This window comes from Chlamydotis macqueenii, chromosome 1 (genome assembly GCF_036417535.1).
Source record: "Chlamydotis macqueenii isolate bChlMac1 chromosome 1, bChlMac1.mat, whole genome shotgun sequence".
Classification (NCBI taxonomy): domain Eukaryota; kingdom Metazoa; phylum Chordata; class Aves; order Otidiformes; family Otididae; genus Chlamydotis; species Chlamydotis macqueenii.
In genome coordinates this window covers 86,270,744-86,288,961 of record NC_141556.1, presented here as the reverse complement: position 1 = coordinate 86,288,961, position 18,218 = coordinate 86,270,744, and the positions used below count along the sequence as shown (strand labels likewise).

Sequence of the window (18,218 nt, the reverse complement as noted above, 5' to 3'; positions counted from 1 at the left end):
CGGCACCAATGGGAAGCGGCTCATCTGCATACCGCCCGATTGGCGCGGCAGGGCCGCTCTTTGCGGGCGCCTGCCACGTAGGGCGGGGCGGCGAGGCCGGGTGCGGAGCGCGAAGGAAGGGGAGCGGTGCGGGAGGTAGTCCGGAGCGGCCCTGTGCGGGAGTGGCCTCTCGCCCTCACCTCGGGGTGAGTCGGCGCGGAGGGGGCCCGGCGCAGTCGAACCGTGCCGCAGTGATTTCAGCTCTTTTAGTATTTGTCCAGTAGGTTTCCCGCCACGCGGGAAGCCTCACCAATCAGTGAAAAGGCAGAAGGGAAGGGGGGGGGGCGGTTGTACTCAGCATGCGCAGTCGGAGGGGGTGGTGGTTGTTATAAGGGGGCGGGCCCGTGGTAGTGGCGCTGGGCCCTATGGCGGCTTCCGCGCAGGCCGGGGCGGCCACGCTGAGCGCGGAGCAGGCGAAGGGTGAGTGCGGGAAGGCGGCGAGCGGCCCTCTCTCCCTCCCGGGCGGACTGGCAGTCGTGTGCCCCTTTCCCGCAGCCGTGCTGGCGGAGGTGATCAAGGCCTTCGGGGCGCCCGAGAACGCGCAGCGGATGGAGGAGGCTCGGGACAACGCCTGCAACGACATGGGCAAGATGCTGCAGTTCCTGCTGCCCGTGGCCACCCAAATCCAGCAGGACGTGATCAAAGCCTACGGCTTCAGCAACGACGGCGAAGGTGGGTTGGAGCTCCGGGCCCGCCGAGGGGGCGGCGGTGGCAGCGGCGGGCCACCCCCTCCGCTTCCCACCCGGTGTCTTGTAGGGGTCCTGAAATTCGCCCGGCTGATCAAGTCCTACGAGTCGCAGGACCCGGAGATCGCCAGCATGTCGGGCAAGCTCAAGGCCATGTTCCTGCCGCCCATGACACTGCCGCCGCACGGGGCTGCGACCAGCGGAGTGGCGACCTCCTGAGCGCCTGGACTTTTCTCCTGCCCCGCTGGGTCGGGGTGCTCTGGCTGGGGCCGTCTCCCAAGGTGCGGGTCCTCTCAGCCCTGGGAATGGAGCGCTTGAATGAGGGAGAGGCTGACCTGAAAGGAACGGGCTGCTCTGTGAATGCTTGTTGTGTCTGCTCGTGAATAAAAAATGTCTTGAAAATGCCCTTGTTTTATGAATGAACGTGAGCTCAGCAGTGCTCCTCCGGCACAGATGCTTCTCCCTGCTGCAGAGGCAGTTACAGCAGTGCTCACCTCAGGCCTGGTGAAACTTGTGCTAGTGTTTTGCTTATACAAGCTAGGTAATTGCTTATACAAGCCTTGGTGTCAAGGTATAGGAGCTGATATCAAAGTGACTTTTTTTTTTAACATTTCAGCAGTGCTAAGCTCTGTCTGAGAGCAAGCATTTACAAAAGTGCTATTCAAAACATGTTGGGTAACGGGTCCCTGTGCTGTTCAGCAAGCGCCAGAAATGCTGCCAAGACCCCTGTCTCCAGCAGGGTCGGTGCAGCTGACTCCCTCCTACCTCCCGTGTCTGTGTCTACATTGTTTTTCGGCTGCATGTGCCATCAAACACGTCAGCCCTAACGTGAAAGGCAGCAGAGAGATGCAGCAAGGAGCGGTATGGTGTGGGAGGGCTGGTCTTGCCCCATCTGGCTGCAGCCTGCGTTAGAACAACACAAATGGTGTAAAACACTCTCTCGCGTCTTCTGGGAGTGAAGAGAGACAAACCTAGTGGAGCAGCCTTGCTCCAGTGTGAGGTTTTGTGATTCTGACTTGATTCAAATGAAAGGGCATCATCCTGTAGCATCTTCTTGTCTGCATGTAGCCTCCTGTTGGCCTTGGGAGCATTGAGGTTTTTGGGGAAGGAGCACAGGACCAGGGTGGCAGGGCTGAGGGTGAAGAAGCCAGGCCTGGGAGAGCAGGGTGCTGCGAGCCAGGTGTGAGAGAGCTGTGTCCGGTTTCGCCTCCTGTGCTTTTCGGTTACAAACCAGACAGGAATGTAGCCAGTGAGGGCGTGAGCTTAGTGGATAGGAGGCAGGAAGAGCCGTCAGGCCCTTCCGTCTCCATCCACCTCTCCTAGCCTGGCCTTGGCCTTCCCCCACCCTCTAATTATTCATTAACTACAGCCCAGGAAGTGCTTTGCAAATAGTGAAAATCAAGCCGCCTGCTTGAGGCCCGCGGTTTGCCTGACCTGGAGCTACCTTCTTCCTAGTCTGCTGAGGAATAGGCAGAGTTCAGGACTGTGCCTGTGCGGATCAGAGACAGGTGAGTCACCGGAGGTGCCGCAGCGCCCAAGTGCTGCCAGCTGCTCCTCCAGAGCGGTGGCACTCACTGCTGCAAGCATCCATGTGAGTCCACTCCTTCTCTGTCAGGATCTCTGGTCTCTCCCCCAAGTCTGTCTCAAGATACTATCTTGATAATTCCAATATTGCTTTATTTTCTTTAGTAGAACCCCCTGGTTAAGAGCTGTGGTGCTTCTTCCACCTGCTGCTATCAGTGCCCCATCAGTGGGGATCTGTGAGTCAGGATCCTGATGCCATCCTGTGGGTGAGTGCTGTGAATGCTGGTTAGGGGAAGAAAACAAGAGCTGTTGGTGAGAAAAAGAAAAATACCGGTGGTAGGAATCAGGCACAGAAGGGAAAAAACCCACCTAAAATAAGAGCTACAGGATAGCCTGAGGACCAGAGTTCATGGTGTTTTACGTTGTTATTGCTGTTATTTTTGCTCCTTCTCCATTTGATAAAGAGCAAGCGGGATTTGTGATGCCCAGTCCTCTACAGTTACTCTGCCAGCCCTGCAGCTGCAGCATCTCTGAATGTTTTTCTACAGAGAGAGGTCAGGCGGCTGACCCTTTTAAATCCCGATTATTTCTTGATTTGCTACAGTCTTTATAGCCCTTTACAGAACAGCAGGACATAAAATCTTCATGGTGAGTCCAAACGGGTGCTCAGCCCTGGGTGTGGTGCAAAGGAAATGGGTTTCGCTCAGCGTTACTCTGTGGCAAGGAGCTGGGCAACCACAGTGGTCCCGCACCGTCCTGGGGTCCCAAGACCTGACAGAGAGTATCTGGCTTGGGCAAGCCACAGGAAGATGGTCCATCTGCCCGTTCTCCAAGCCCAGGTGGCCTTTGCTCTGCACTAACAACTGAACTACAATGCAGAGTGGCAAAACCTCCTTCTAAAGTAGTCTCAGTGCTGAGAATTAGAAGTGACAAATGCAATACTGATTCTCAAAAAGGGCTCCAGATGGGATCCCTAAATGTGAGGGAAGCACAGAACAATAAAGTTGGTAGCTGGGCAAGAGGGTAGACACTATAACAGAGAAAGCAATGAGGGCTATATTAAAGAGTCAGCGTCTGCTTTTGCAAAGGCAAATCCTGTCTTGTAAAATGAGGGTTTTGAGAGACTTAGCAAGCTTGTGGATAAGAGGGGTCTGGCTGATACAGTTTCCTTGGATTTCCAAAAAAAAATTATTTGATAAGATTTTCTCATCAAAGTCTTTGAGTAAAGTTAAAGTCATGGCACAAGAACAAATATGATGTTTTTCTTGGGTAAAGAATTAATAGAAAATAGGGGAATGGAAGATGGGAATAAACATCCAGTTTTTACAGCAAAGGGAAGTCATCAGTGATGAGATCAGAGGCCCAACCTGAAATACACACTGTTCAGTATATTCCCAGATAACGTAGAAACAGAGTTGGTATGGTGATGGTAGAAAGTTATTCAGGATAATAGAGTGGGAGCTGGCTGTGAATAATTGCAGAATTTCACTTATGAAAGTGAATGAGTGGGCAGCAGATGAAATATAAATACAGACATAGGTAAAACAATGTTAGTGAATAAAAATAATTCCAAAATTACAAATAAAACAATGAACTGCGAGCTAATTGTAACCTCTCTGGAGTAAGACTGTGGTCATATATAAATCCATGCAATTGTTAGCTTAATGCTTTGTTGTGGTGAACAAATAGCAGAAATCATCACTGTGTCTGTATATCTCCATGTCTTGCTAGCATCTTGAACACTGCAGCTCCGTGCCATCCTTCACCCTTATCTCCAAAACAATACAACAGAGTTGGAGACCTCTGGCAGAGGGACAGCAGAGACGATCAGAGGTGTAGAAGAGCTCTGTATACACCTACGTAGGGTTGGAGTCCTTAGACTGGCAAAGAGCTGAGGAAGGATACGGACATTACAGGTCTGCCTCTCGAGCAGCTTGGAGGAGATGAATAGGAATCAGTTGTTAATGTTTTTTTCTTTACAGCAACTAGATGTTAGTAAAAACAAGCAAGGAGCAGGTTATAAGCAAGCTAGTGGAGTGGGTGTTTCTGTGGCTGAGCAGCGGAGCTCCTTGCCAAAGGATGATAAATTTGTTACGGATTTGACAGTTGACCCTACAAGTAGCTGCAAACAGAGGCTTAGGGAATACAGTTCCTTCGACAACCATTTTGACCTCTGGATCACCTAGTCCAACCCCCTGCTCACAGCAGAGCTAACCACAATGCTAGGTCAGGTTGCTCAGGGCCTTGTTCAGGTGAGTCCTGAACCTCTCCAAGAGTGAAGTCCTCAGCCTCCCTGGGGACCTGTGGCAATTGCTGAACTGCCCTTGCGGGGGAGCGCGTGTGCAATTTTTCATGATACCTAATCAGAATGTCCCTTGCTGCGAGTTGTGCCTTCTGTCTCTTGTCCTTTTGCTGTGTCCTGTGAAGAAGAGTGTGGCTTTAAAACCCCCAGTCGCTGTCTAGGTAGTCTCAGACAGCTGTTAAATCCCTTCTTAAAGCATCTTTTCTCCAAGCTGAACAAACCCAGCTTCCTCCATCTCTGCTGTGCTCCAGGCTCCTCACTGCCTTAACGGCCTTATGCTGGATTCTGTCCAGTTTCTCTGTGTCTTTTTTTACAGTGGTCCAGATGTTGGTGGCTTTTAATTAGCTAATTCATTTATCTTCTCCTCTAAATTTGTTCCTATGCTAGCTGTGGCTTGGCTTCCCAAAGGATTTACAAGATGAGGTTCTGCTGTCTGTGTTGCGCTGAAAGCCAAACAACAGCATAGGAGTAGTCTCTTTGGTGAAATCTCTTGACCTGTTAATTACACTAAGAAAATATTTTAGCAGCTCAGTTACAGTCTGCTGTTGCATGCTGCAGCCATTTGTGAGAGTAACCTCAAAGACACCAACCAATTGCTTCTCTGCGGTGATATTTCACTCCCTTACAGCAGGAGCTTCTCGCTGGTAGTTTTTAATTAGATGGCCCAGACCAAAGACAGCAAGGCAGCTGCATGCGTCCAGCCCTCTCCTGAGCTGGAAGCAACCAGAAGTTTAAATTTGTTCTGTGAATTGTGTGATTTGAGATTTGTATCCACACGAATACTGATGTGTGGGTTACACTGCACCCCGTGGTTTGTCCTGCTGGAGGAGACTGAATTGCATAACTCACCCTCTCTGTTCTGATCTAGACTCTTTGCTACCATGTTCTTTCCCTGTCCCCCCGTGTCCCACTGATGTCCTTCCTCGGACAGATTTTCTGCTTCAGCCAGTTCATAAGGTATAGGGATGCCTAGGTTTTATTTTTGTCTACTGTGGCTTCATATCCACCTACATAATCTCATATTCTTTTGACATCAGTAGTTCTTTTTCAGGAATTCTGCCCAGAAGTTCCTGCCATTTCTCTCCTAGCACTAAGCAATGCTCCTTTCCTGCGCCACTGCCAGTCTGGCTCTGATTTAGGTGCAACTTCTACAACTTTGTCTAAAAGTTGTTCCCTTGAGCCACAGGTCTCTATGCCTTTAAAGTATCTTTTTTTTTTTTTTTTTAAATATCTGTTTTAAGTTCATACAGCTGGATCCCTGCAGCTCACCACATCCCAGCTCATCATGTGTGTGAAACTAGAAGTATTTCAAAGGAAGCTGTTGTAGGTGCCCGGGTTGCCTTTCTAGCAATGAAGTTTAGCTTCCCACTCATCTCTCCTGTACTTCCCTTTGTTGTTAGTTTCTGTCTTAGCCACGAGTTTTATCTCTGTCGTTGCTAGCAGCCTGTTCAGCCTTTTTGCAGGATTTCCCAGTCTGGTGGTGTGCGGGGAAGTCTAGAGCTGCTGATGCTTGAAATGAGCAAGTCTCTTGCTGTTCCTGCTGCCCACATCACCACACAGGGTAGCTGAGATGGCCCCAGGAAGAGTCAGGCTCCTTTGCCAGCTGGATTGCCCTCTTGGGCCACTGCTGAGCTCCCATTCTTTTGTGAGACCTGCAGACCTTGAAACTGGTGCTATGGAAAAGTGCAGTCAAGGGCTGTAGGCTGGAATTGGCTAGGTAACTGTGAATGGTCAGTTTTCCTTCTTTTTAACTGGTTGTCCAGGTTAACAGCGTTGGCCTCATCAGTACAATGTTCTGGGATTTTGAAGGTCCTAGGCTCAGCTCTCTTGGTGCTGCATAAGCCCGCTGTTTGCCCTCCTCTCTACCTGCTTTTCTGGGCAGCTTCAGCACCACCTCCCACCCCAGCCCTTTCCAGCCACCGCTGCTGCCGCCAGTCGCATCCCCAGCAGGCTCTTTTCAGGAAGGCAGCGCTGTGCTTAGGGTGCTAGCCTGAGCCTTGAGGTCTGCAGCTCTGGGTTTGCACAGATTGCCCGCCTGGCTGTACAGAGCACGTAGGATAGTGCATCAGCAGGCCAGAGTATGGAGGTTTCGGCTGGGTAGCTGAGGGCAGCCCAGCAGAGCCAAGCTGTGTGGCTGGGCGGTCGTAACCTGTGGGAGGGTCCTTCATTGCTCAGCGTATGCTAGCGTGTGCTGCCTGCTTCAGCCTTGCAGGTGTGTGGGTGACCCCAGGCAGCTGCGGTCCCCTTGGCACCACAGCAAGGGCTTGAGGGTGGGGAGCACTCATGGCTCTCACCAGCCTTTTGGGGAAGAAGGGGGGAAAATGTGCAGAATTGAATTTTCTGAGCACGGGTGGGACCCAAGATGCACTTGCAGAGTCAACCCTGGTGTGAAAAAAGACAAGGACCCAAGAATAACAGGGGGGATGGGGAGGAAAGACACAAAAGGAGAAGCAGAAGTGTGTGCAAAGCAGTTCGGGGCTGGGGAGTTGATGGCTCAGAGCGCTTCCTGTTCCTGGAGCCGCGCGTGCCCAGCTGCGCATGGGCTCGTGCCTGCCTGCGCCCAACAGCGCTGTGCAGAGGAGCAGAGATCAAGGCATGTATCCATAAACAGGTGGATGGAGAGAGTCTGCATGGACCACCGGTAGACGCCTGGAGAAGATAGATGGCCAGCTCCCAAGAGGCGCAAAACCAGCTTGGCTTTGGGCACTCCAAGCACAGACCTCCAACTTCCCTTTTCTCGCCAGTGCAAACTGATTTTTCCTCTCTGTTTTTTGACTTGCTTTGGTGGTAGCCACTTGGCCCCCTGTCTTTTGCCCTCCACGATGGTAAGGTAAGAGAGGCCGAGAAGCGTGTGTACGTGGGGAGGGGGACCAGGAAAGAGGGAGGGATCATCCTGGAACCCATATCTCAATGGAAACCTTTCATAGGCTGGAGGAGGTATTGGGTAGGAAGAGATGCTGCTGCTGGCTGTTACCTCTATGGGTATCTCTAGGGATGCTGACCAGGGACCATTCGTCACTGTACAAATCTCCACAACAGTGCCTGGCCCTTTTTGTTCACTTGGTCTTGTTTTTATCTCCTGTCGTAGGTGGTTTCACCGTGACCTGAGTGGGCTGGAAGCCGAAGCCTTACTGAAGGGACGAGGTGTCCATGGCAGCTTTCTGGCCAGACCCAGTCGGAAGAATCAGGGGGATTTTTCTCTTTCAGTTCGGTAAGTAACTTGGACCCCAACTTCTGTCTTTCCAGGGTTACACATGCAGAATGCTTAGAACCTCACATGTCCTGTGGCATCTTCTTCATCCTGTCCTTATTCCTTTTGACTTCTTTCCAAGCTGTAAAGGAACCTGAGCTTCCCAGCATCTTCTAGACTATCCCTCAAGTTGCCCCAGGAGCTTCTTTCTAGTTATCTCCTTTGGCTGGGATGGTTTGTTCTGTGGCAGGAGGTAATGCAGAATATTTTCTGTATCTTTTCCAATGGCCTCACTGAACCACTCTGTGCATGATCCCACAGGGTTGGTGACCAGGTAACCCACATCCGCATCCAGAATACTGGGGATTTCTATGACCTATATGGAGGGGAGAAGTTTGCCACCTTGTCAGAACTGGTGGAGTACTACACGCAGCAACAGGGCTCACTGCAGGACAAAGATGGAACCATCATCGACTTGCGATACCCGCTCAACTGTTCCGACCCCACTGCAGAGAGGTACGGAGAAAGAAAAGCAGTTGGTGTGTCTGTGGTGAGGCCTCCTCTGTGTTTGATGGCCTTTCTGCCCTGCCTGCATCCCCAGGACAAACTCTGCAAAAAGTGCCTCCTGCCTCCCCTATCCTCCTATGCTTCCACGAGGACAGCATCTCCAGGAGTAGCTGGACTTACCTTGGCCCATCACAGCAGACCTAATAGGGCTCTATTTTTACTTCTGGTTTCCTGTTGCCTCTGCTATTTATACACTGTTCCTAAAAGCAAAGGTTGTGGCATTGGTTATGGGTCTGCAGCAGTCCGCAGAGTGACGTGTTATGTGGAAGCCCTCAGCCTTACCCCAGGCCTGAGTGACTCGTGTAGCGGAGAGCAGGACCATGTTCCCCTGCTATTCCTAGCCTGCTTAGTCTCCTTCTTGTCACCACTTTGCATATGTCTCTGACACCAAGTTCCTAAATCAAATCAGGTGGTTTTGCCCTTGTGTTGTGCTTTCAGGCTCTTTGATGCAGCTCGAGGAGCAGTCACACCGTGCTCTGGGGTGGGCAGGTCCTCCTTGCACACCTGGAGACACGGAGCAAAGATGCTCTGGGCAAAACATCTGGGTATGCCCCTGCCCCTACTCTGGGGTCAGGCTGCAGAGGGGCCAGCAACTGCATGTCCTCTCCAACTCAGGGCCGTTGGGTTGTGGCCCTGCTGTTTCCTCTCTTCCTCCCTGCGGTTGGAAACTTCTCCCCCTCACCAGGCTCTTACGAAAGCTCCTCTCACTCTCTCCCCAAGTGATTTTCCATCACGTGGCTTTGAAGAGCTGGGCTCTACTGGGGGAAGGGGGGGGGGGGGCAACAGGACCCATTAACCCCTTCCTACCTGTGGAGGGGAGGCCCAGAAACCTCTTTGAGCAGATGAGGTCAACCATTCTCTGGGAAGCATCTAAGCACTGGCACATGGTGGCTGAGCACTTATTTGGGAGGAGGCTCAGAAATTAATGACTGCTGTGCAATGAAAGTCATCAGCTACTTCTTGCAGTGCCTGAGGTGAAGATCAACAGAAGTTACTCACCAAGGCACAGTAACTGTCTGTCACATCTTACTGTTTAAATGGTCCCTAGATGTTGTGTGGAGGAATGTGTTGCTCTGGCCAGATGCAGGGGTGAATGAATGCCCCAGCTGCTTCTGTAACTGGAGCATGGCCCCCTGAACTCCATTTCAGCTCGCAGGAGCAGATAGCCCTAACAATGTGAAGTTCATCATAGACACCAGTACCACCACAGGCCTCCACTGTTATCAGCTCCATGGGCAACAAACATGCTCCCACAGCTCTAACCACACTGGCTCCTCTACTGAGCATCAGCCTGGCCTTGTCAGCAGTGCACGTAGTGACGTATGGTGCATGTCTGGTGCCTGTTGCGGTACCTGCAACGGGAGCAGGGAGGGGCATTGCAAGACAGTCTGATGCAACAGCTACCTGCTTTTGAAATGCTGTTTGTGGGGGGAGATGGCCCAAACGGCTGTCTCTCCAGCTGCTGAGGCAGCTCTGTGGAAGCGGGACAGAGCTGCAGTGAACATGGCCTCTGGCAGCTCAGCAGCGCCCCCCAGGACCTTCTGGTGTGGTCCAAAGAGACTGTGGAGTCTGGGACAGGCATGAGGAACTAGAGGATCTGCACAGAGACAACCTGGGTCGAATCTGGAGTTTCTGCAGGGCTCTTCTGCCAAAAGCCCTGCAGAAGGAGGAGAGGCCAAGGTTGTCCCATCTCCCAGCCTGCTTCTGGTGTCCACCACTTGCACCCACACCGCACGGTGCAGTGAGATGCCAGCAGGCAGGCCCACATGCCCCTAGAGATCTTTGTAGGTGGGAAGGGGCTTGGCAGCACCTGTGCCATTTGCACCACGCTTGTGTCCCTCTGTGCCTTGGGGCCAGTCCTACAGCAAGGCAGAGCACCTTGGTCAAATGGGGATGCTTCTCACCTTGGGCAGAGAGGAGAGAAGAAGCTGCTGACTGGGTGTTTGCATTGAGGACAGGAACACATGGATCAACAACAGTGATAAGTACCAGGAGCAAAATATGGGATCTAGGTGGCTCCTGGTGTTCACTCCCATGGCTAGGCTGATTGCTGCAGTGTGATGTGTCCAAATAATGGGAATTATCCCTTGACTGAAGAGGTGACTGAGTTTCAGAAGGAGGGGTCACTAGGGTGGTTCTCTAACGGGTCTGATCCCAGTACAGCCATCTGGGTGCTGCTAAATCCAATGGGAGAGTTTCTGACTCACTGGGGTTTATTTTTGTCTCCCTGCTGTTTGAGTTTCCAACGGGCTGTACAGCACTAAGGCTGGAATCCCAGCAATGCTGGGAGGCGCTGAAACCCACAGACTACCCTCTCCCAACCAGTCTTGCAAGCCAGCAAGCATTGCTTACCTGTGCTTGTGTCTGTCACACAACTGGATCACACTTGATGCTTTTCCACTTTGTCCTTTGGTACCAGCATTCTGCTCCTCAAGTCCCTTCTATCTCCACCTCATACCTTGCCCTTTTGTTTTCTTGCCAGCTCTCTACTTCTTTGTCTTATCTGCTTTTCCCAAGATCCTGCTCCTCTCTTGGTTTCCTTCTCTCTTTCTTCCCCTCTCCTCTGTCTCCCCCTTCCTTTCTTTCTTCCTCCCTTCCCCAGTGTTGCTGTCCTTCGCTCATCAGCTCAAGAGCATCCACTTGTCTGTGTCTCCCACCTTTCATCTCTTTTTTTTCCTAGGTGGTACCATGGACATCTGTCAGGCCTTGCAGCTGAGTCACTTCTCCAGGCCAAAGCCACCCCTTGGACCTTCTTGGTGCGGGAGAGTCTCAGCAAACCTGGGGATTTTGTCTTGTCTGTCCTCACTGACCAGCTTAAACCTGGATCTGATGCTCCAGCAGCTGGGGCAACCAGTGCCTCTGGGGCCCGGCTCAAAGTCACCCACATCAAGATCATGTGTGAGGTAAGCAGTTGGGAAAGCAAAAGGAAAGGGAGTGGAAGAGGTCTCTGCTGGTCATGTCCTAAAAAGCATGGGCCCTGTCAGCTTCGTTACCACCAGCAGTGTTTCTGTTTCTGAATTTGGATCAAAGTGCTGTCACCTTGCAGGTTCCTTATGTCTCCATCCCAGCCTGGGTGGTCATGGGTGGTGCTGGGTGCTCAGACATGGGAGGAAACAGGGCTCGGTGTGACCGAGAACTCCAGTACAGGGAGTTTGTGGTGAAAAAGAGAGGAGGATTCACAGTCTAATTAGGAGTTCATCAAAAGAGTTAAAAGCTCGTGGAAGAGGAAGAGGGGCATCTGCAAGGTCTTCATGCTTAGTCTGAAGCATGTTACCAACCTGACTGTCACAAATTGTCGTATTTCTTTCATGTGGGATGATGCAGAGAGCGGAGTGAGATTTCAAGGACAGAAACCCTAAATGAGAGCTGAGGGCAATATACCTTCTCTGGGCTTCCATCTGTTCAGAACAGGAGTCAGTTCACCATGCTATGAACTGAGTATTCTCAGGGCAAACTACCATTTGACCTCCCTGCCAGAGGAAATGCTTTTCTGGATAGCACAGGGTGGTGGCTTTGCACTTCACCGTTAACTTTTCCCTGAGTGTTATCGGCTTTGTCTATAGCAATGTTGTGGGACATTACACATTCTCCCTCCATTTAGAATGGACGCTACACAGTTGGAGGTGCTGAAATGTTTGACAGCTTGACAGATCTGGTGGAGCACTTTAAGAAGACTGGGATTGAGGAGATGTCTGGCTCCTTTGTATACCTGAAGCAGGTGAATCCTATTTTCTCTGTTTCTAAGGAATGCTTTGGAGGGAGCTACTTGCTGTTTGTTTCTGCTTTGTGTTCCTCTCCTTCTTTTCTCCACAGCACAAAGAGGACACTTTGGTCTCCAGCAGTCTCTGTCTTTCATGCCAACCCATCGTGTTTTCCTATCCCCAGCCCTACTACGCTACGAGGGTGAATGCTGCTGACATTGAGAATAGAGTGCAGGAACTGAACAAGAAGAGTCTATCTGAGGAGACGTCCAAGGCTGGATTCTGGGAGGAATTTGATGTAAGAAACTGCTGGGGGACATTATTCTGGCTTTTTGGGAAGTCCCTCTGCACCACCTCAGTCTCCATCCTTGATTTCTTCCTGGACACAAACTTCTCGGGTGTCTTGTAAATTCTTGTCAATTTATCTCTGAAAGAAGTCTCCATTTGGAACCTGTTCCTTTGGGGAGTAAGTGTCATCTTTAAGTGAACCCAGTGAGTTAGAAATGTGGATTGGTGGTTGGGAGAATGAGTCACCAAGACAGTAAGGGCACAAACCTTGGACTTTTCAAGTCTAGGTTTGCTTCTCACTTCTCTGCTCCCCCACAAGCATGCCATGTGTCCCCAGAGTCACCACTGTTCCTCTGAGTGCCCACCTCCCCTGTCATACATTGTGGCCTTGCCATGACTATTCTCTCTTCTGCACTCAGAGTCTGCAAAAACAGGAAGCCAAGCACCTGTTTGACCGTCATGAGGGTCAGAGACCTGAAAACAAGAGCAAGAACCGATACAAGAACATCTTGCCCTGTGAGTCTTGCTTCTCCACTATATAAAAAAAAAAAAAAAAAATAGACACAGACAGGTAATGAAGAGCTGTCTGGGTCATTCCTAGCCCTACCTCAGCCTCCTCTGTCCTCCAGAATGGGTTACGAGGTGTGCCCCATTGAGGGTTTAAGCGCTGATGAAAGAGGTCACAGCCTTTTCATGTCCTTGAAGGAAGTAGGGAGGGATCCATCAGGCTCGTTAGCTTTTGATGGTCCATCATAGGGGTAGAGAGATGGGAGGACAGGGTGAGATTGGTGTGACCCCAGAGAGGAAGAGGTGAAAATATGGGGCATGCAACATGCACTGGATAACAGGAATGATGTAGCATGGGGCAATGAAAGAACTTCATGTGGCTGGGCACAGAGTATCTCATTGTTCTGTTTATTCTTTCACTGCATGCCCAGTCGATCACTCCAGAGTCATCCTCCAAGGAAGGGACCCAAATATCCCTGGATCTGACTATATCAATGCCAACTATGTCAAGGTGAGACTCTTGAAAGATGGCTGTATGCCCAAAATGGGGGAAGGCCTGCCTGCTCCTGCAGCATTCCTAATCTTCCCCTGTCCACACTTAGAACAACCTGATCAGTCCAGATGAGTGCTCAAAGACCTACATCGCTAGCCAGGGTTGCCTGGATGCCACAGTCAATGACTTCTGGCAAATGGTGTGGCAGGAGAACACGCGCATTATTGTAATGACCACACGGGAGGTGGAAAAAGGGCGGGTGAGTAGCAGTTTGTAGGTGTCTTGGAGCTGCTCTTTCTCTCTTTCCTGCCTTCTGCCTGTCCTTACCTTGCCCTCTCCGCTCTACAGAACAAATGTGTGCCTTACTGGCCAGAGGTGGGCAGCACGAAGGAATACGGTCCCTACCTTGTGGAGAACACCCGGGAGCACGATGCATTGGAGTACAAACTCCGGCACCTCTGTGTGTGTCCGATGGATAACGTGAGTGTGCCTGGTCGAGGGCTGTCATGAAGCCCATGGATGTAACCGTCATTGTATGTTTAAGGCTGGGAACTGCTGGATGTTGTGGTGATGCTGCTCTTGTATCATTCTTGGGGTTGCTGTTCTCGTATGGTTTGGGCTGGAATCACACTGGTGGAATCACCACGAAGTGTGCAGGAGACAGAGCTTCCCTCTGGCTTCAGACCCACCTCTCCCTGGGACAGAGGCCAGGGCTAGGACTGGGTTGCAGTTTTACCAGTGGGGTGTTTTGTTATTATCAGGGTAAAGCTGTGCGTGAGATCTGGCACTACCAGTACCTGAGCTGGCCTGACCACGGTGTACCCAGCGAGCCAGGAGGAGTGCTCAGCTTCCTTGACCAAATAAACCAGAAGCAGGAGAGCATCCCAGATGCAGGGCCTATTCTGGTGCATTGCAGGTTGGTACAGAGGCTGGCATTTGGAGCACGCTCCATCCTTTACATCGGGTGAGGTGTAGAAAGTCTGTCCCACTGCGCCAGCTCTTCTCTGGGACTTGAGAGTGAAGCTTGTGCCAGCCCCAGTATTTGCTTTTTCCTCTTTGATGCCCTTAAACCAAACTGTGCTGCCTGTTGAATCCACAACTCCTCTGTGGCATTGCAGAACAGCTGCTATAAGTGCCGCATCCTTCCCCAGAAGCAGCTGTGTTTTGTTTCAGGAGCTGTATTGCTCTGACCTCTGCTTGTCCTCTCCTTGCAGTGCTGGGATTGGCCGCACTGGGACTATCATCGTCATTGATATGATAGTGGAAACAATCTCCACGAAGGGTAAGAGGAGCCCAAAGTGTCATGAAGTGAATTGGCCTACCCAGTAGGGCTGTGCCCTTAAGTCCAGCTGCCAAAGGGATGAAAACGATCAGGTATCAGTGGGAGAGAACCTGCCACAGAGCCGAGAAGGTTGGGCTGTCCTTTCTGTGTGGCAGCTGCTGGATTTCTGCACCGTATCCACTTGCTGTGACTTCAACCTTCTCTGAGCTTAGGTTCTTCCTCCAGGGCCAGACTTGAAAGATGCTGAGGAGGAAGGAGGGATAGGAGGTCCATACAGGAGTAAAGAGTATGGAGGGAGGTGGAACCTTCTTGACTGACCTCCACTGTGACTGCTTTTGGTGGAGAACTGAGAGAGAGGGGTCAGTGAACATGTCCGTAAGCTTTTCTGGTGCCTTTTGCTAGGGCTGGACTGTGACATTGACATCCAGAAGACCATCCAGATGGTGAGGGCCCAACGCTCAGGGATGGTGCAGACAGAGGCCCAGTACAAGTTCATCTACATGGCCATCTGCCAGTTCATAGAGACAACCAAGAAAAAGCTGGAAGTTATTCAGGTGAGAAAGAGGACTCTATTTTTCTGTTCTGTGAGTCTAGGCCCTGCGTGGTGCCGGGTCTGAGCCCAAGTGCTCTGTTTCCCAAGCTTTAATCTAGCACTCGCACCTACGTAGACTACAACAGTGCACCAAAATTTCAGTCCATGTTCCTCCCTTTAAAATTCAGGGGACAACATTGGCAGCTCAAGTACCAACTCCTTCCGAATTGCTAAACAGCAGTAAGTTTTAATGCATTTAAACTGTGTTATTCACCAAGTGCTGTTTTATTACAAGCTGGATCTCAGACTGGCAAAGATTTTGCCCTCTCCTTTCCTCTCTGTCTTTCCCATCTTGGTTCTGCAGTTGCCTCCCAAGCCCTTGTGGAAAGGATTTGCTCCTACTAGCTGAGAAGTTGCATCTCTCCTTGTACCCTCTGGCAGCATCCAGTAGCTGCTGCTCTCCATTTAATATTCTTTAGCTGACACACGGCACTCTCAGGCATTCCAGTGCCTCCAGAAATTTGTTGCCCCGCTGTTCACCCTTGTACAAGCATCCCTGCCACTCACCTCTGTGACAGCAGCGGGCAGAGCGCACCGAGCTCGAGGACAGCAGCAATCCACCAACCTCTGCTGAGTTCCTAGCATGAAGCATGGTTAAAAAGCCAGAACTCTTCCATGATGACTCTCATGCTTCTTCCAGACTTCTCAGTTGGCTTTTTCCTCTCCCGTAGTCTCAGAAAGGCAAGCCGAATGAGTCTGAGTATGGGAACATTGCCTACCCCCCTGCAGTGAGGAATGTGCACGCCATGGCTTCACGAAAATCCTCCAAGTAAGAGCTTACCTAAACCAGAGGCCCAGCTATGCCTGCCTCTGGCAATAATCTCCCTGCTGGCTTGGCTGGCTTTTTCCTCTTGCTCACTTTTTCCCTTGTTTTTCCCTGGTCTTACAGGCAGAAAGAGGAGTCAACGGTTTATGAGAATGTGGGGAAAAAGGAGGAGAAGGTGCGGAAACAGCACTCCACAGAGAAGAAGCTGAAAGGCTCACTAAAGAAAAAATAGGCATACGCTGCAGGTAGCCCCGTGGGGGTTTTGAACCTGTGCTGCAGGACTGGAGCTCATGTCCAGCCTGGCCTCTCTTACGTTCCTCACTCTTGGACTGGATCTAGGCCTTCCCCTCCTCTTCCACGCCCCCTTTCAGTGCCCTGAGCCAGGCTGCTTTTCTCAGCTGACTGACTTCATTGTCCCTTGCCTGTGCAGGCCAGCAAAGTCTCCTGCTGCCCCTTCACTGTTCATTAACAGGAAAAAAATCACACCCCTTCTTTCCCTTGCTCTCTGAGCACTGGGGCCCAAATTCACCTCTGCTGTGTCAGCTTCAGCTGACTTGAGGAAGAGCAAAGGAAGCTCTTTGCAGGAGCCAACCTTTGCCCACTGCTGTGAGTCAGAGTTTAACCTGTTGGTGTTCCTTGAAGCCTCATCTTTTAAAATATGGTAGTTTCGGCCTATTTCACGTCAGCTCCTCTGTAATTCAACAGGAAACTTCTTCTCGCCTGAATCCCAGCCCTCTGCCCTATGATCCCTTTTCTACTTGATCCTGTGATTGGATGCTGTACATATACCAGAATTTGATGTGATGGCCATGTTTTCTCCTTTGTTTGTAAATAAAGGTGTATTTGTTTGAATGCTGAGTCCCAAAAGCTTTTTCCATAATTTCTCTCTGAATATAGCTGTAATCCTGGCTTCACTTGCAGTCCTGCAAAGACTTACAAGAATGGCTCTAGCTTAGTTTTCATCACTTTCTGTGGAGACTTCAGACTCCTGAACAGAAGCTGTGACCAGTTATTGTGGCTCCTTGCTGTGACACTTGAGTGTTGGTAGTTGTCAGGTAAGTCTGAGTGCAGAAAGTTAGCTGTGTCAAACTCAGATGCAGGCTTTTGCACTTAAATTTGAGTATTTGGAAGAGTCATTCTTGTGCTCCCAAATTGTTAGTCAGTTCGTCATCCATCTCATCTGTCTTTGATGGTGTCCAGCCTGAGCTGGAGGGTAAGCCATAAGGGCTGCTTCAGCAAAGAGTGTGGTGCCTGACTGCTCCTTCCTAAGTACCACTTGGTAGACATCAAACTTGACATTTATGGAGAAGGTAGACCAGACCATGGCCACATTGTGGCTTCACAGACCCTAGTCAGTCACGTACAAGGAGGGGCTAAGGGAGCTGGATTGTTTAGTCTGGTAAAGAGGAGGCTGAAGGGCAAGCTACGCTCATCTACCACTACCCAGAGCGATGGTATGAGATGATGGTAGTGGCAGATAATAAAATCAGAGGCAATAGTCCCAAATTGCAGCTTGGGAGGTTGCAGTTGAACACTAAGACTGTTTTCATCAGGCAGCAGTCAAAGAGATGCTCAGAGGGGGAACTCCGTCCTTGCAGATTTTCAATACTTGAATGGACAAAGCCATGGCTGATCTGACCTACTACTGGAAATAGTGCCAGCAGCAGCCTGGACTAAAGACCTCCAGAGGTCCCTTCCCACCACTATTTATACAATTCTGTAAATGCCATGGAGTATTCCTTAGTGCTGCAGCCTATCCTTGGTGGTGTCAGAATGGTTTTTGAAGTCCTGTCAGTTAAAACCAAGCCCCAGCCTGTGAACTGTACCCAGGAACCATTTGGGAGAATACTGAGAGACTTTGGATAAAGCTACAGCTAAAGAGTACAGACTTGAACCTTTCTGTGGCAGTTGGCCTAGATTGCAGAGAACATGCTGGGGAATCCTTAATTTGCAGGTACAGGTAGTGCTTAGGCTGTTGGTGTTCGCTGCTCAAAGAAAAAGATGCCTCCGGTGCCCTGGTCTAGGATTGGTTTGAGCTGATGACAAGAAGAACTTAGTCCCACTTAGGGAGAAGCCTTCAAATGTACTTCCAAGATGAAAGAACTCATCCTTTCAGAAAAAGCAACTTCAGCCTACGTCCAGGCAACAGGCAAGCTTATGAGGGACAAACCACAGCACCAAGGATGATTGCCGCATGCCATTGCATGCACGGGGGGAAATTCTGCCCCTTTTAACTGCAAACTCTGCCTCAAGCAAGCAAAAGCAGAAACACCACCATGCA

The 18,218-nt window shown here is 50.7% G+C and overlaps 2 protein-coding genes and 1 non-coding gene across 4 annotated transcripts; all 3 read left to right on the top strand.

Annotated features, from left to right (window-relative positions):
- Nucleotides 1-79: 79 nt before the first annotated feature.
- C1H12orf57 (chromosome 1 C12orf57 homolog) lies at nucleotides 80-1,130 on the top strand. Of its 2 annotated transcripts, none has more exons than XM_086767602.1 (3): nucleotides 80-185; nucleotides 535-711; nucleotides 796-1,130. In XM_086767602.1, the coding sequence occupies exons 2-3, from the start codon at nucleotides 588-590 to the stop codon at nucleotides 942-944; spliced, it is 273 nt and encodes a 90-aa protein (XP_086623728.1). In that variant the 5' UTR covers nucleotides 80-185; nucleotides 535-587; the 3' UTR covers nucleotides 945-1,130. The 2 variants fall into 2 exon arrangements, with proteins under 2 accessions (XP_086623728.1, XP_086623646.1); XM_086767520.1 differs by lacking the exon at nucleotides 80-185 and adding an exon at nucleotides 262-459.
- On the top strand, nucleotides 229-288 carry LOC147602191 (U7 small nuclear RNA). Its single transcript, XR_015257583.1, has one exon. It is a non-coding gene; the product is annotated as a U7 small nuclear RNA (small nuclear RNA).
- Nucleotides 1,131-2,123: 993 nt separating the features above from the next.
- PTPN6 (protein tyrosine phosphatase non-receptor type 6) lies at nucleotides 2,124-16,789 on the top strand. Its single transcript, XM_086759691.1, has 17 exons — nucleotides 2,124-2,233; nucleotides 2,418-2,515; nucleotides 7,163-7,381; nucleotides 7,640-7,762; nucleotides 8,063-8,257; nucleotides 10,989-11,211; nucleotides 11,910-12,026; nucleotides 12,194-12,307; nucleotides 12,717-12,813; nucleotides 13,236-13,315; nucleotides 13,407-13,556; nucleotides 13,646-13,777; nucleotides 14,059-14,213; nucleotides 14,512-14,579; nucleotides 14,982-15,133; nucleotides 15,843-15,940; nucleotides 16,061-16,789. Exons 3-17 carry the CDS (start codon nucleotides 7,374-7,376, stop codon nucleotides 16,167-16,169), a joined length of 1,821 nt encoding a protein of 606 aa, XP_086615817.1. The 5' UTR covers nucleotides 2,124-2,233; nucleotides 2,418-2,515; nucleotides 7,163-7,373; the 3' UTR covers nucleotides 16,170-16,789.
- The last annotated feature ends 1,429 nt before the right edge of the window (nucleotides 16,790-18,218 follow it).

Bases quoted from the DNA above. Each gene is read 5' to 3' on its own strand.
- C1H12orf57 (XM_086767520.1), top strand. From the start codon at position 405: ATGGCGGCTTCCGCGCAGGCCGGGGCGGCCACGCTGAGCGCGGAGCAG. The intron at 460-534 runs GTGAGTGCGGGA...CCTTTCCCGCAG, and splicing joins GAGCGCGGAGCAGGCGAAGG to CCGTGCTGGCGGAGGTGATC. The intron at 712-795 runs GTGGGTTGGAGC...GGTGTCTTGTAG, and splicing joins CTTCAGCAACGACGGCGAAG to GGGTCCTGAAATTCGCCCGG.
- PTPN6 (XM_086759691.1), top strand. The intron at 8,258-10,988 runs GTACGGAGAAAG...TTTTTTTCCTAG, and splicing joins TCCGACCCCACTGCAGAGAG to GTGGTACCATGGACATCTGT. The intron at 14,214-14,511 runs GTTGGTACAGAG...CTCTCCTTGCAG, and splicing joins CCTATTCTGGTGCATTGCAG to TGCTGGGATTGGCCGCACTG.